The sequence below is a fragment of the Rutilus rutilus genome (genome assembly GCF_951802725.1).
Source record: "Rutilus rutilus genome assembly, chromosome: 16".
Lineage (NCBI taxonomy): Eukaryota > Metazoa > Chordata > Actinopteri > Cypriniformes > Leuciscidae > Rutilus > Rutilus rutilus.
In genome coordinates this window covers 18,654,902-18,672,231 of record NC_140224.1, presented here as the reverse complement: position 1 = coordinate 18,672,231, position 17,330 = coordinate 18,654,902, and the positions used below count along the sequence as shown (strand labels likewise).

General features: G+C 37.9%; 1 protein-coding gene across 2 annotated transcripts; it reads right to left on the bottom strand.

Annotated features, from left to right (window-relative positions):
• Positions 1-4,173: 4,173 nt before the first annotated feature.
• znf281b (zinc finger protein 281b) lies at positions 4,174-13,734 on the bottom strand. 2 transcript variants are annotated; one of them, XM_084434785.1, is made up of 7 exons: positions 13,604-13,734; positions 11,234-11,646; positions 11,010-11,126; positions 8,604-8,727; positions 8,378-8,461; positions 8,170-8,288; positions 4,174-6,755 (listed from the first exon to the last, which is right to left on the bottom strand). In XM_084434785.1, the coding sequence occupies exons 2-7, from the start codon at positions 11,603-11,605 to the stop codon at positions 5,052-5,054; spliced, it is 2,520 nt and encodes an 839-aa protein (XP_084290911.1). In that variant the 5' UTR covers positions 11,606-11,646; positions 13,604-13,734; the 3' UTR covers positions 4,174-5,051. The 2 variants fall into 2 exon arrangements, with proteins under 2 accessions (XP_084290911.1, XP_084290912.1); XM_084434786.1 differs by having other exon boundaries at positions 4,391-6,755; positions 11,010-11,123.
• Between the last annotated feature and the right edge of the window lie 3,596 nt (positions 13,735-17,330).

Sequence of the window (17,330 nt, the reverse complement as noted above, 5' to 3'; positions counted from 1 at the left end):
ATCAAGTGTTTGTAATTAAGTGTTTTATTAATCTAGAGCACCTAACGAACTTTGTCCCTCTTCTGAGATGTAATGTGCTAGTATCAGATCAGTCCAGCTAAATCACTATAAAAACTGTGACAGACAACTTCATATTTATTATTTAGCCTAACTTTTATATTACATTTTGGTAACGAGAGCTGAATCAGAGAGGCATTATAATGTTTTTAATGTAGTAACAGACTAAATATTGTTCGCTGTTGACGAAACCATTGGTCACATAATGAAAGGCTAAAAACATAATGAAATAGACTATTGTAAATTTTGACCAAAGTTCAAAGCATCATAACAGTGAAGTCTGACTTACTGGAAAATGAAATTGTCCTGTTGCTAAGTCACTGACTCACTTACCTGAAGTCCAACCCATTCTTTACCGATGGCAAATAAAGAACAAATTAAGTACAGCCATTATTCACCTGGTCTGTTTTGATTGAGATACATGGGCGACCTGGTTCAGACTATAATATACATTTGGTAGCTTCACAGAGGAAATGTACACACACACACAAAAAGAAAAATAATTATGTCCAATCAGTAAACTAAGTAAATTTCCGGTTCCCCACAGCATGAAATCTCCTTGTACAAGCTCATAAAACAAAGCCCTTTGTACTGTACTTTATGTTTGATAACTTTTTTCCACTAAGGATCATGAAAATATGAATAAAGTTTTATTTTTCTGTAGGTTTACCAGTATGGTCCTCTGTCCATTTTATACCAATAGTGTCATAACAGATACATTTACAAAAAAGATCTGACCCAAGTTGACCTAAACTGATATAAATGTCAAGTCAATTCACACACTCCCATCAATATTTATGGTCCCCAGTAAAGCCTTGCCCAGAAGACCTGATGTTTACTCATGTTAAAAATTCATCACATTTGACAACATCCAATAACAGGACATGGTTTTTCCCTGTCAGATAAATAAATTGTAAATCACTTGTTTTGGTCTGATACGCATACCTTTTTTGCTGCAACAAAAGAATTTGTGCCAAGGGGCCTTTATAAAAGACCTGCTATTTTGCTGCCTCCTAGTGGTACAGAACAGGTAAAGATTCAGTAAATATCCTTATGGCAAGGATGTTAAACAGTCTACCATGGTTTGTTGCATTGACAGCTACAGACGAAAATGTTTTGTTCTATATGTAGTATATTTTGGTAAACTCAAATATTTGTATTGTTATGCAACTGTATGTGAATTGCCATCGAAATTGAATTGAGTAAATGGTGTACATGAATTAAGAATAAAAGTTTGGCGAATGGTAACGCAACTATATTTTATACTATAATGTAGTATACAATAATGTAGTATACAATCTAATTCAAATTATTTGTTTTAATATTTAGATTTTAAGGAGAATTTAACTCTCCATAGCACTTCTAACAAGTTAATAATATATTTATTTTGTATAGCGCGTTTAAAAGTAGCTTTCTCAAAGCGCTTTACAGACAAGCATAACAGCAAAAGAATAACACAATGTAAATAAAAAATAAAATAAAAAAATAAACACAAAATTAAGATCATGTAAAAGCAATCCTAAAATAAAATGTTTTAAGAAGAGATTTAAAAGTCACTAATGTATTTGCTTCCCTGATGTCAGCCAGGAGAGAATTCCAGAGCTTAGGAGCATAGACAGAAAATGCTCGGTCACCCCACGTATGAAGCCGTGTCTTCGGAACAACCAAAAGACCACTCTGAGAGGAGCGCAGATTGCGACGTGGTGTGTAAGGGATTAATAAGTCAGTCAAATACTGAGGTGCCAGATTGTGCAGAGATTTATAGGCCAGCATAAGGATTTTAAAATCAATGCGGTACCTAACAGGTAGCCAGTGCAGGGACTCCAAGACCGGGGTTATATGGTCCCTGGCCCTGACCCCGACCCCAGACAGTACTCTAGCAGCTGAATTTTGAAGATATTGCAATTTATCCAATGATGATTTAGATACCCCAGCTAGAAGACCATTGCAGTAGTCAATGCGCGAAAAGACAAAAGAGTTTATCAACTTCTCAGCTACCGAAAAGGACAACATAGGACGAAGCCGGGCTATATTTCTGAGGTGATAAAATTATGTCTTAACTGTATTCTGGACAAAAGGCTCAAATGACAGTGTGGCGTCAAATATGACACCCAGATTTTTTTATTTGGTCTTAAACTCCAGTGCAACGCCATCAACAGACAGAGTAGGAGACCCAACCTTTCGCAGTTGATGTGGAGATCCGAGGAGCATAACTTCTGTTTTTGAGCCGTTTAGAGACAGAAAATTATTGGACATCCAAATCTTTATCTCAGCAATACAGTTAAAAAGATGCCCAACGTTCACTTGCTGACCCGGTCTAGTATGTATATAAATCTGTGTATCATCAGCATATAAGTGATAGTTAAGGTTGAGAGAATGTAGTAATTGACCAAGTGGATAGATGTACATACTAAAGAGTAGGGGACCCAAGACTGACCCTTGTGGAACACCCGTATGAACAGAACCAACTTTGGACCTATAACCACCCATAAAAACAAATTGACTGCGGTCAGTGAAATAGGACTTGAACCAGTCAAGAACAGTCTCTGAATGAAGTTGTCATCAGCTAATTATTATCCTAATTTCTTACCTTGATGTCATTTAATTTTTGGCCAACAGTGGTATAGAAAAATAGCTACATTAATATTCACTGTAGCACAAATATCTTTCTAATTAGCCTTATGCTTACACACCTTTTCCTCTATCTATAAGCTCAGTAAAAAAAAACCTGCACATTCTATTTTTCCACATTACTTAGAGCAGAGAAAACATCCCAGCATGAAAACACTCATTCCCATTTCCTGTCTTGACATCAGCTGCCCTGAAGTTACTTCACTAACCTTATCTGGACAAATATGATAAAAAGTTTTTTTTTTATAACAAAAAGTTTTTATTGGCTTACCTAATCATTTATAAAGTCATCTGACACGTACAGCCCTGTGACAAATGAGACTGAAGTCGGGGACATATATGCTACAAACATTTGGTGCAATAGTGATCAGAAGAAAGCCATAAAAACAACTTCATATCATGCATATCAGAAACAAAAAGAAAACAAAAACATTTTTAGTGTTTTTGTACATTATTGTAAACAAAGTCTCTCTAGAAATCATATCAGAAGAACACATGGCAAGTAACAAAAACAAGGGGGAAACAAGAGATTTCATGAAATTCTAGGGATTATTCTACAATGAAACACTGCTTGGCATCACCGCTTTAAAAAAAAAAAAAAAAAATACATTTGTATTCCAAGAAATCAGCTTTAACTGTAAACACAGGTGGCATTAAAGAATTATACACAATACAATATTTCCACTACATGAAACATGTCCCTGGTTTCTCATTTTTACAATGATATGAGGTATATTAAGGTCAATCCTATTCTTCACGCCACTCTTTTTTCCTTTTTTCATTTCATTCTATAAAAGCATGGAACGAGTTTGGAGTGCAGCATTCAGACTTTGTTCTTGATAGCATTGCACCCATGGCATTTCTCTGGGACAGGTTTACGTAAAAGGCAGGGAAACACGGCAAGACCACCGCCTCACGCGGGACACAGTCTTGCTGCATGGGCCAAAAACCAGGAAGACAAAGCAGCCCACCACTTTTTCAAAAGGACATCAAAAATTGCATTGGGAAGAAATCACCTCGTCTCAACATGAAGTCTTTTCCTAATTCACTGCTCATTTAAAAGCAAAAACACCACAGGTTTAGGTCCTTTACTTCCGATTCATTAGGTTCTTCTCCTCAAAATATTTAAAAGGGAAGCTTGCAATTGTATCAGGCAATAAATTCAAAACCACACTATAAGAGGTAGAACTCCAAATGATGCTGCTCAGCCCAAGTCAAATAGTCATGATACCTGAACACCTTCAGCACAAAAATGCTTCGGAGTAGCCCACAACTATAAAAAAGTGGCATTCATGTCCAATAACAGTGTTTTCAATTAAAGGAACAAAATATCACCTATACCCTCCAATGAATATTCAAAAATGCCCTTTGCCATAGCAAATATGCCATTCCCTCACCCACTTAAAAAAAAAAAAAAAAAAAAAAAAAATCACAGCTTTCTTCATCAAAAATAATAGTTTTATGTGTCCTGAATCTGAATTCTTGCTTTCAGTGGTTTATAAAAGTGCTTATTTGATTCCTTGAGAGATCAAAGTGATGTCAGCTGACAAAAAGTAAAGTTTAAAGAAGGGGATAAGAATCACTGCTCACCCTGAGACATTAGTTAAGCAAATTCCATGTAGCTACAAATAAATATCTACATACTCAAGAATATTTGTATCTGCCTACTTGACTACCAGTATGTTTTTTTTTTTTTTTTTTTACATGGCCCTTAGGGATGAAAGTGTTTTCACATTGATATTAGAAGTACCATAAACTTTATAAATGCACAAGAAGTGGAAAGGTCACCAGTGTCATTCCACTGAACACGCAGTTTCCCGATTGGCTTTGTCTTTTTCTTCAAGGAATTTCGAAAACAAAAAGCTTCACTGTCATTTAAAAAAAGTACACCTGTAAAAAAAAGGGCGCAAGCACACCCTGTTTAAAAAAAGTTACTGCTTTTTCCTGAGTAATACTTTAGATCATTGTAACAGACAATACATTTTTTTGCCATTGAATACTGGGCCACTCCCTGACATCTGTTATTATTGTAAATCATCTTCCATTATTAACTTAATCTTACAACTGGACTATGATTGCTAAGACATACAAGGTTTCTGAAAAAGTCCTTTGCTAGCCTCTAACATCGCTGGAAATTTCATTTAATTCTAGCCTTACATCCACTACACTAATAAAACAAAAAGACTAAAACACATTAAAAAACATGAAAAATTGCATCTGAGGTCTTGTAGACCTTCCCTGGTAACGTCTTCTATTGACATTTAATGGCAGTGTAATAATTAAAGTTTTACTCAGCGAGGAGAGGGACGCATTAGAGACAGTCCTCATCCCACATAACAGGGTCAGGTGAGCTCCCTTAACCTTTACCTGTAGCTTTGGCTTGTGGGGGTTTTGGATCCTGAGCTTATCGGCTCGTTGACATCTGCTAAGAGACTAGTATACCCTGAGAATTCAGTCCGCTGTATCCTGTGGTCGACCTCTGTGACGCCCACTCGCGGGTCGCCGCCGTAACCTAGTGGGGTTCGGCAACCAGACTTGAACTGAGAGCCGAAGGCTTGGGCGAAGTTCTCTATCTGGTAGGTGGAACGCATGTCCACTTCCTTAGACGGATCCAGGGCAGCGAGGTCAGGATAGACAGAGCCATTAGATGAGCCGCCAACGGTGCCGCTCCCGTTGTTGTTGCCACTGACCGAAGATCTGCCGTCCTTGGTCTGCTGGTCTTTCTGGCTGCCATTGGTCAGCTCCTGAGTTGCGAGAGTGTACGGTGGCGAATGCTGCTTCTCCAGCTGGTCGGTAAGCTCTTGAGATGGAGTAAGCTGCTGGTGAGGGACTGGCTCCAGACTGCTGAGATGAAAGGCCTGCTGGGAGGATGGTGAGGCATGGGAGGGTGACGGAGAACCTACCAGCATACCAAAATGGGACTTACTTAGGGAAGTTGAAGAGGAAGGTGCAAGAGGGGAGGAAACGGGCTGTCCAAATCCACAATCCAGTGGCGAGGTGGTGTAGATGTTCTTTTCTGGGAAGAGTACACTAACAGGGCTGCTGCTAGATGATAGGAGGTTTGGGAAGGGTCCAGACGGGCCCAAAATGAAACTGCTGCTATGGCTGGTTCTCTCCAGGGTCTGGAGCAAGAACTTGGAGTACTCGTTCATCACCCCACTCTTGTCTCCAGAGCCAGGAGATCCCTCATCCTGGCCCAGTTCAGAAGTGGTGGAGGCAGGCTGCAATTCAACATGGTGTGAATCTTGCAGATCAAATGTCACATCGTGGTGAGAGCCATCGGATTTGTGGCTGTAGTGGTCCAACAGGCTCTGCAGCACCTCATCTGGGATCCCTGATTTGTCATGCTTGTCAACGCTTACTAAAGGCGAGGTGTCAAGCAAGGCTAGTGTTGGTTCTCCTATGCCGCCTTGGATGACCGTCGGCTGCGGAAGGTGGACAGAGCTGAAGTCAGCTGCAGCACTGCTGTTTGCAGCATGCAGGTAGCGTCTTTTTTTCAAAAACTGCATTGCATCGTCGTAGTTGCTGCTGGTACCTCCTTGTTTGGGGCCTCCGGAGGTTTGGAGGAGGCTGAGACCATCCATACTTCCGGCTCCAGACAGGTCCATAGAGCCTTGCTTCTGCGCCAGCAGCTTCTGCTCATGGTTGACCTCCCCCATAGAAACCTGACCCTTATCCATTCCCTTGTGGCCACCTTTCTTAAAGACAAGCTTGGGTGTGCGTCCATGCTGGTGGTCCATGCTCGTCTCAGCCAGAGCCCCTGAAGAAGATGCCCCTGACCCACTGGGCATGTCCAAAGTGTAGTCATGTGGGCTGAGTCCTCGTGCCATCTGCACTCCTCCTCCCGCAACTGCTCCTTTCTTCCTTCGCCGCTCTCCTCCATCATTGCCACTTTTGGACTTGCCCCTCTTGCGTGGTGGGGCGCTGGTGTTTCCCTGAGTGAGTAAGTAGCTGCCTTGTCCCACGTCCTCGTCTCCAAGGTCCAACATCCCTGGGTCCAGACCTTTCTTTATGGCTTCTCCACAGGTTCTCTTGTGCTTCAGTAATCGATCCGTCCTTGAGAAATACTATGGAGCAAGAAAGAAAGGGTTCCTGATGCTCATTATTTTGTCCAAAACAATGAACTTATTCAAAAGTGCATAAAAAAAATTCAATTCATACATAAAATGACTTGAATACATATCTTCGATGATGAGCATATGTTAATTCACACTAGGGAGGGCGATAAAACGGTATCGGTATTTATCGACGGTACACCATTGTCGGTAACCGATCTTGATTAAGCGACACTATTACTATTACTACACAGTGCTAAGAGATCTAGTAAAGAAAGCATTTGAATTCGCCACTGAAGTAATAATCGCTGCAAGATCTAATGAGAAGCATTCAAATTTCTGCGTTATTAACGGATCGAACAGCGCTGACATGGAAACCTGGAGAAACATTGTGCCATGAATGAACTAGTTATAGGCTTTAAGTCCACAGATCAGCAATATTCACCATGGATTTAATGTAGTAACACTAACTGTAACTATGGAGGTTTGGCAGGAATAGTAAAATGCTTTCAAGTACGTCACACATCTTTTTCAGCACTTCAAAACTCAAATTATCATATATAAATGTTATTTATAATGTGATGGCCAAACCATTATTTGTTCAAAGATTATACCCATTTATAAAACTAAAAGATGTATGAAAAATCACACTTATTTAAAAATAATTTTATCATAAAACTTATCATAAAATGTGTTTGTTTTTTTTAAATCAAGGAAATTTCTCTGGCATTACTTTCTTTTTGCTGTATCAAAAACGTACCGAACCGTGAATTTTGTGAACCATTACACCCCTACTTATTACAGATGTTGATCTACCTCTAAGTTTGCCTTGATTGTTCTACATTTACACTTTTACATTTGAACTTAAAATGTTACAAAATATGTGCAGTTTCTTTAACACTTACTTTTTTTTTATCTGAATATAAGACAAAGAAGATATTTTTGTTTACATTTTATTTTTGAATGCTAAAACTAATATAATTTGTTGTTTGCCTTAATGTGGATACATAAAAAAATTCATACATAAAATGAGTTGAATACATATCTTCGATAATGAGCATATGTTAATTCACACTAGGGCTGGGCGATGCGACCACACAGTGGTTTAAATTCAAACTTTTAAACATTATATCGTGATCATTTTTTTTAGCTATATCGCACAGCCTTAATTCACACTTCTGAATTGAAATTCAAATAAGATTTTTCAGACCTGACTTGCAATTCTTGAAAATAAAACATTAAGTAGTTTGGCATAATCTTTGGCTTACCCTTTAATTTACCTATAGCGGAAAATGAATGGGAGGTTTGAACATTCCCAAGAAATAGCTTACTTATGCATTGAAGAATAAGGTGGCCTTTTTTTCCTTTCCTTTATTGTGAACATTATTATTTGTCAAGTTAAAAAGCATTTTCTGTTAGGACTTACCTGTAGACAGGTATCACATTTATATGGCTTTTCTCCACTGTGTGTTCTTTTGTGTCTCTCCATGTGGTATTTCTGAATAAAGCGCATGTTGCACTGATCACAGCTGAACGGTTTCTCCCCTGTTGAGCAAGAAAAAAAAATATATAATTCTCAGCACCATCATAATATTTGTTTTTGACAAGTATAAGACAAAAGTAGACTGACTCACCACTGTGGATTTTCTCATGCCGCTGCAGCAGATACTTCTGTATGAAGCTCATATTACACTGACTGCATCTGAAAGGCCTCTCACCTGTACAATAATAAAAAAAACAAATCTAAAAAAGAATTCCCATTAATGTTGTTCACCAAAATATCCCATGAACGCTGTTTGAGTCTGAATCTGAAAAGGGTAGTGAAATTGTGTGAATGAGCACATGAAGAGAATCACTCACCTGTGTGAATGAGCACATGTCTGCGCAGATGATAAGAACTGCGGAAGGCTGCATTGCAGTGCTCGCATATGTGCGGTTTAGAGTTGGGAGAGAGGGGCCCAGAATCCCCATCCAGCATGAGTGACTAAAACAGCAAGTAGACAAAAAGAAATTAAAACTTCTCAATGTATTAACTTTGTGTGTAATAAAATAAACTACATTTTTTCAGCCTTTTGTTATACATTCAATACACATCTTGATATTTATTCATTTGTTCTGAAATATTTATCTACCACGATTTTAATGACATTTAAATCACAGACACTATTAAAAAAAATCTCCACCTTGGCACCTGGGTTACGTTTGTACATGAAATAACATATACACATACCTATAATAAATATATTGTAAAAACTACCTAAATCACCACTTTATTTTTGAAAGGTCATGATATAGGTGCATTTGTTATGTTTTAAGTAAATGCTGAATTAAAAGTTGATAAATAAATTTACACTTCTTCAGTAGTCAATTTTCATTTTCATAATCATTTTGAATTTAGGCTTTTATTCACATATAAACGTTCATCAAATCACACATAATCAGTTGTGGTAAACGGAAGCTCAAGCACGTTCGTGCGAGAACCAATGAGGTTCATTCTCGTTTGTTATGCAGCACGTTTGAACTTCACAAAAGAGGTTTGTTCTCGCGCGTCAAGCAGGTTCAGTTGAGCTTCTTTTATGTTCGCTGATCAATGTTTATAATATATGAAATAAATCTCAAAGAAATGAGAGTGTAAAGCGGGAGTGTATAGGGTGGGAAGAGGGGAGACAACAACCAATAAAATACAATAAAATACCTGCAACACACTCATTATACAGACAAATGAATATTAAAATGTGTAGGAAAAAAAACAGCCTCATGACAACAAACTCACACAAATCTTTTCTTTAAAGACTACTAACAACTATCATGAACAAATCAAATATGTTTTGATAAATTATTCTTAGAAGTATCAACAAATCAGCATTATAGTAGAGCTACTGGTCTGAAAAATGAGGAAGAACATTTAAAAGGTCTAATATTTATCACCTTTACGAGCACTACAATCTCTGAACAAATTACACTAATCAGTTTAACAGAAAGAATAAAGGTATAGTTATGTTTTTGACCTTTCTTCAGAATACACAATGCTGGTTCATGTTTGGAGCATTACAGTAAATTAAATATGTCCATAATAAGTTAAACATGCTGGTCGGTCCGGAAATGAACTGTGATCCGCGCTGCAAGAGTTGTTAAACTCATCGCTTCGTTCCGTGCATAAACTGCTCTCATACATGCGCCGCATGTGTGGTTACATATTAAATATCGTTGCAGCCATATTTTCCATGTGGTAGTCAAACCCCAACTCTGACTGCATCATGGGGGAAATGCAAACAACACGTTTGTGTTACTTTACTGAGGAAACATACACTTATGACAAGTGTCTAAACGCAAAGCCAAAGAGGCAGAGGTAAACTAACAGCACATAATAATAGCCTACATACAGTTTTTATATCAACACATTTTGTTCTAATGTCACAAGTAATAATCTCAGGGTTTACTGGATTTTACACGATTCTTTTTGTAGTGTAGTATTGGTGGTGATGTACTAAAATAAACATTGTCACGTGTGGACCTTTCTTCTTCTCACTGTTGATTCCTGATGGTTAAGATTTGGCCCACATCCGGTACAAGTGGATTCCACATGGCCCAGATGTGGGCCGACACTATGTTGCTGCCTGGGCAATTACTTGAGTCGTCCCCACTGTCGTTTCACAGAATAGTACAATGGCGAGCACATCGAGTATAAACGCCTCGTCCGTTTGGGGAGGTGCGCGCGCAGTCTGCGGAGACTCGCACTGCGGAGCCAGGCGAAAGTATAATCAAGGCTTTATGTTCACTCTTACATCCAACCACAGAACACCGGGATTGCTTACGAGACATTTTTGTAGCTACAGCTGCTTGGAGCACAAAGAAAATGGCGGATAGAGTACAACGCGCTGACGGATGGACACTATGGTAATATAGTTCTGTCAGTCAGCGGCGGGGGCGGAGACTGAGCAGTATGATGTCACACTGCTCAGAGAATCAAAACAGCATGTCTAATGAAATTGCTTTGGTTGAAAGGGGATTAAAAAACTAATATGATAAGTATATATAAAATAATTAGTAATATGAGTGGGTGTATTTTTATTATTTTAGTGATGCCAACACACATTTATGTCCAAGTGGATTTAGCATAATAGGGAACCGTTAATAATAAACAATGACTGCTATCGTTGTTTTCATTGATGTGCAACCTGTTCATATCGGTTAACATGTCAAAATCAGTTTTAGAGTTTTGTGACCCTTTAAATGACACAGTGATTAATGAAAAGGCATACACACCTTTGCAGAGTCCCCTTGTTTCCTTCTGGCTTTGCCCTCTGATCCTTCTCCATTTGCTCTTCTTCCTCTTCTAGGTCCAGATTCTTTTGGGTCTTTCCCCAGTCTTCCAGAAAACTGCTAATGAAGCAAAGGAAAACAGCTTAAAATAAAAACCACATAGACGGTATAGTACAGTATGGAGTGCACCATGTATTGATAACTCCTCATTTATCATCTAGACATACGTTGGTAAGGCTTAGGTCATGCAAAAGTATATTCTGGTGGTTGCCAAGCGACATGTCCAGCATATCAGTGCTTTTTCCTCCTGATGTCCCGGTTCCCGTTGCATACATTGGGAGGCGGTAGTCCAACTCGCTGAGCTTCTCCTGTTTGATACCCATACTGTGGAGAAAGCCACCACCATGGTCAGGAGAGTCACGCTCCTTCTTCAGGATCATCTCCTGGGGAAGATCCACCATGGAGGTTTGTGAAGTCAGGCGTGTGAAGCTGGTCACTGGAGGTAAATGGCTGAACATGATCATGCTAGGGGGGAAGTTGGGGTCCATGCCTCCGTTCCGTAAAAACTCATTGCCTAGCTTGTCCTGGATAATACTCATGCTTGGGTCTTCCAAAGGGCAAAGTTCATTGATGAAATATGCTATGAAGACAAGAAAATATGAGATTGATTAGGACATCAACATAGTAGCTTAATGCATAAACTACCGAGTAGTATAAAGTTATTTATAGAAAAAAAAGTAAGTTTAGTAGTATTTAATATGCAATGCATTTTCTTAATTATTCCTGGTCCATAAATACAATTGATGTCAGATACTACATTGGCTGGTGATTCAGGGAATTGTGCACATTATGTGCATTACATACTGTCATGTGATTAGGCTAGGCCAATAGTAATTGTAATGCAGCTTTTTATGACAAAGCAAAATCAGATATAGTCTCTGCTGCTTTGGTTTGCTATACCACCAGAGACATCATATCTTTAAAATCAAGGTTATAATTTCTTTGCAGGTCATTGACAATTTAAGACCTCTTAAAGGTCAGAAAGACTCCAGAGCTTCTGACTGAAGCAGTTGAGATGAAAGCTAAAAAAAAAAAAACACCATTTAGTGTTTACCAATCAGTGACTTCAACTATCATTGTATCACTTAAAAAAACGTAATCTTTTTTAATCTTAGCAAGCGTTTTATATTGTATTTAATTTCTTTGTTGCAAAATTGACAGGGCTATTTATAATATGCATGGTCTAAATGTGAAAATGGGGTACATTTATAGAATCAGTCTCGTCAAGGCTGTCTAAAATGTAATAGTAAGGAAATGATGGAGATTACTCACAGTATTGTGATCATTTAAAAAAATAATAGCTTTAGTTTTGATTATTGGGTTAATAAAAGCACAAGTTCAAGGAAATAAATATAAACAACCCATGTGAAGATCCAAATCAGTCCTTTTTGATAATCTGTTAGCCTTAGCATCATTAGATTAGAGATACTTGCTTAAAAAGGACGACTATATATGAAACTCTGTATTCGGAAACACACAGGAAATTTTTCAATACATACTTAAAACTCCCTTAATATGAGATTTATCATCTTTTCAGAAAATAAAACACGATCCAAGTTCCGAGTCTGCAGGTTGTCGCAGCATTGTTCTCTATTGTGATCAGCTAACGTTAATGGATAGCTAACGTTACTTAATCTTATTGATATGGCCCAGTCTCTTAATACATGTGATATGATCAATTAAAGCAAGTTTAGATGCAGTGATGCTTTGGTTTCACATCGTTTATAAGTTTACTTACTACTTTTCAGAGCTAAACTGAGTCTAAATGTAATCTTTTATCAAATCCGGCTAATCTAGTCGTTCATCACAATTACCAAACACATCTCGGTCTAAATGACTCCATTAGCAGCTAACGGCTAACTAACGCGAACGAGTGAACCGTGAGAACTTCATATCACACGATTTTAAACAATCTCGTGTGTGTACATATACCTCTCCACTGGAATACACACGAAAGACAAAGCTTAAAAACACAACCAAAGTGAAGCGTTTTATTGAACTAAGTGATGAACGGGGCTAGCCAGCAATAGCATGCAGATGAAAGAGCTACTGCTAACAGCCCATCTTCACACCGCACGCTTTACTACGCTACCATTACAACAAACGAAACCTGATACACTGAGAATTGGGATCTTCCAGGGTACAATTTCTTTGATAATAACGTTAGAGTTGCAATTATGCCGCCTCTGTCGTTCTTGTCCTATAACGTAGCTACATGAGTGTGAAATATAATGACCATTCATCCATTCGTCACCATCACTAATTATAGCCACACAGTAACACAATCCGCAGAGAATATTCGGCGATAAATGCGATGTAAAGAGCACGCAGAGACTGGTATGCATACGCCTGCAAAGGTAGATCGAATTTTTATGCTTAAAGCGTATGCTAATCGCCACAGTATCTTGCAGCAGAAACAATGATGCTCGGCGCTGAAATGCATCTCTCGCTTGAGCGGCTGTGATTTCAGTCGTGCGCGATCCCTCATCTTTACAACCTCGGGCTCAAATAAATGGCACAAACGCAATCCCACTTACTTGTTCATGACCACGGCCGACTCGCAGCGTTCAAATTAATCCCGGCGCTCGATTCTTTGAGTTATTTTACAGCCAAAATATTGTTCTCTTGCAGCTGTTGGCCTCTTCCATGTTGTGCCGACGCTGGGAATTATGGGTTGAGGGGACGGGTCGTGAGAGGAGACAGACGGATACAGGCAGGACTAGTCAAGTAGGGGGCCACTATGCAAATTAAGATTGTGCCTGAGCATCTGCGACTTTGTCCTGCGTGTGAATTAGTTCTTTACATAATAGCTGCCACATTTTTTTTTATTTTTAGCCTGCCCTTTCCTCAAATCAGGCTATGTAAATGTGTATAATACAGATCTCTATCTATCTATCTATCTATCTATCTATCTATCTATCTATCTATCTATCTATCTATCTATCTATCTATCTATCTATCTATCTATCTATCATATATATATCTGATATGATCCTTCAGACTCAATTAGATTGAACTAATTTTAGTCATTCATTGTCTTATTGCTTGAACTGGCTTATATAAATCAATGTCATTGTGCCATTTGTTTAGTTAAACGTGCAAGGGCATCTATTGTTCAGATTTTAAAAAAATGTAAAAGGGACAAAATGTAATTTAATCATGCAGCAATCTTGTATGAACGAATTGGATTTAGCCTACTGAAAACAATAAGAAGTAAATGCAAATAAGCAATTCAGAATTATAGATATTTGTTTTGTTAAATATTTTTAATCAATATGTCAAACGTCATTGATGCCCATTGATGTGTTTTGTTAAACTCTCGATCTCTTCAGGCTTTGCTTTATTGGTTACTTTCTCTCTTAAAAAAATTATTGATGGTTAATTGTAAACTAACATACTCACACAAATGGACAATTGTAGGCTAATTTTACTGTTGTGAAAAACATTTTGGAGAGATGATAAATAAAAATTCCTTAATCAAACCATAAATTGTACAAAAACCCAAACATAAATGACCATTATAGTTTTAGATTTATTAAAAATAAAGTTATTTTAATTTAATAAGTTACTTCTATAAATACAGCTACTAGGCTACTAATAATTGTAGTCCAAAAGAACAAAATAACTTAAAGGGGAAAAACATATAGGGTTTTTGTTTGTTTTTTTTTTTTTTGTTTTTTTTTAGAGGTAGCTAATGGTGCATTTGCTGTAAATGAAGATTTATATAAATATATACATACATTTATATAAATCTTCATTTACAGCAAATGCACCATATTAGCTAGCCTATATCTCAAAAAAATTAAATAAAAAGCCTATCTGTTTTTCCCCTTTATATATATATTAAGTTATTTTGGTCTTTTGGATAGACTACAATTGAAAGTTTTGAGAAAAATAATTAATTCAGAAGTACAGGATAAGAACATGAAAGTGTTTGTATATTGTGTTTTGCAGTAACAAGCATAAATATAGCTGCGAGCAGCGATTGCGGGCCCAAGCCGGTGGCACCGCCACCCTGGTGCCTTTAGTTACACTAAAGCCACCGGGGTGGCGGTGTCACCGGCTTGGGCCCTCCATCGCTGCTCGCAGCTATATATATATATATATATATATATATATATATATATATATATATATATATATATGTATATATATATATGTATATATATATATATACACATTATATATATGTAACTATATATATATATATATATATATATATATATATATATATATATAGTGTGTGCGTCCACGGCGAGGAACGGGCAGAGAAGAGCGAACGTTTTTTAGTTCATTCCTACTTCCATAGGAATTCATTGAAAACGCTCGCTCTGCACCATTATCCATGTCAGTGCAGTCAAAAGCATTTTGAAAGTGACACACTTCCTGCTGCTAGTTGGTGGCGCTATAACTTTGACTCACAATAGTTACATCCATCTGATCGGCCTCTTACCACGAACACACTGCTGAAGTTTCATCAAGATCAGTTAATGTATGCAGAAGTTATATTACTTCGTGTTTCTCTTTTCTCGCCATAAATTCGTTTCCTCGCCATGGCCAAACCGTTCGAGATATCAAAAATCTGTTCGCAAGAATTCATCCTCAATGTCTTGACTTCATTCACACCGAGTTTGGTGGTGATCGGATGAATTCCCTAGGAGAAGTATTTCACATTCCATTGTATGCGTTTTCCAAACAACGTATAATAACCGACTTCCTGTTGGGCTTTTGTAAAACTTAGAGCACGAAAGGTCTACAGGTCTACATCTGCTGTGGGTCTACAACATTATACACATAAAGTTTGAAGCAAATCGGGTAAAAATAAGAGAGTGATTTCAAAGCATTTTGAAAGTGACAAACTTCCTGCAGCCAGTTGGTGGTGCTATAACTTTGACTCACAATAGTCACATCCATGTGATCGGCCTCTTACAACGAACACACTGCGGAAGTTTCATCAAGATTAGATAAGGTGCGTTCCATTCGACAGGGTCCATACGCAGTGTTCACTGCTCGCCTACTCCCTGAGCACGGTATATCAGTTGAAGTGGACTTCATTGACAATAACCGCTCATTTGAAACGCCCTGCAAACGTCATCAAAGAAAGTCAACGACGGGGTCCCGCAGATTATGATATAACATAAATATATATAGGACTACATTCATATTTTAATTTTTATTATTATATTATATTATATATTTACAATTATATTGCACTATTTTACAACTACCTAAAATAAAATCACTTTACTTCACAAACTAGCTAAGCTGGCTGCATTCACTGAGGTAAATTATAATCATCAAAAATAGTATATGTAATATTCACAACAATAACCGTTAAAAATACTGTCATTTAACAATGGCGAAATGTATGAATACTTACACACACGTTAGTTATGACCGTTCTGACTGGTGATGACGTGGTGCACGAAATGACAGTTGGGTGATCATCGCTCTCCACTTTCTGTGAAGTGATGTATCGATGTTCCCTTATTCCCTATGCCGTGCGCAGTGCCCTTCGAACTGAACATGTTCGCTCCCTTCGGATTGGAATCTCACTTAAGATGGCGGAATACCCTGTGAAGTGCACTTCGCAGTCCATTTACGGTCAAATGGAACGCACCTATAATGTATGCAGAAGTTATAACACACTTCCTGTGTCCCATTATTCGCCATAAATTCGCCACGGCCAAACCGTTCGAGATATCAAAAATCTGTTCGCAAGAATTCATCCTCAATGTCTTGACTTCATTCACACCGAGTTTGGTGGTGATCGGATGAATTCCCTAGGAGAAGTATTTCACATTCCATTGAATCGTTTTCCAAACAACGTATAATAACCGACTTCCTGTTGGGCTTTTGTAAAACTTAGAGCACGAAAATTGTTCGGCCCGATGAGATCTATATGTGTACTGAGTTTCATATTATTACATGCAAGCGTGTTTGATATATGGACCAAGATTTCGGACCCCATTCCAGGGGGCGCTGTCGAGCCCCCCTGCCACGCCCGGGTACCAGCTTCAGTCCGGCCCTGCTGGCCGCGGGTTCTGACCTGTGTGCAAAGTTTCAAGAGTTTTTGAGCATGTTAAGGGCCCCAAAAGTGGCAAAAAGGCAAAAAATAAAATAAAATAAAAAACAGTAATATTATGAAATATTATTACAATTTAAAATAATGGTTCTCTTTTTTAATATTTTTTTAAAATGTAATTTATTTTTGTGATGCAAAGCTGAATTTTCATCAGCAAGTACTCCAGTCTTTGGTGTCTT

Coding starts and splice junctions, on each gene's coding strand:
- znf281b (XM_084434785.1), bottom strand. CDS start 11,605: ATGAGTATTATCCAGGACAAGCTAGGCAATGAGTTTTTACGGAACGGA. Junction 11,127..11,233: donor ATGACCTAAGCCTTACCAAC/GTATGTCTAGAT, acceptor TTGCTTCATTAG/CAGTTTTCTGGAAGACTGGG. Junction 8,462..8,603: donor ACATGTGCTCATTCACACAG/GTGAGTGATTCT, acceptor ATTATTGTACAG/GTGAGAGGCCTTTCAGATGC.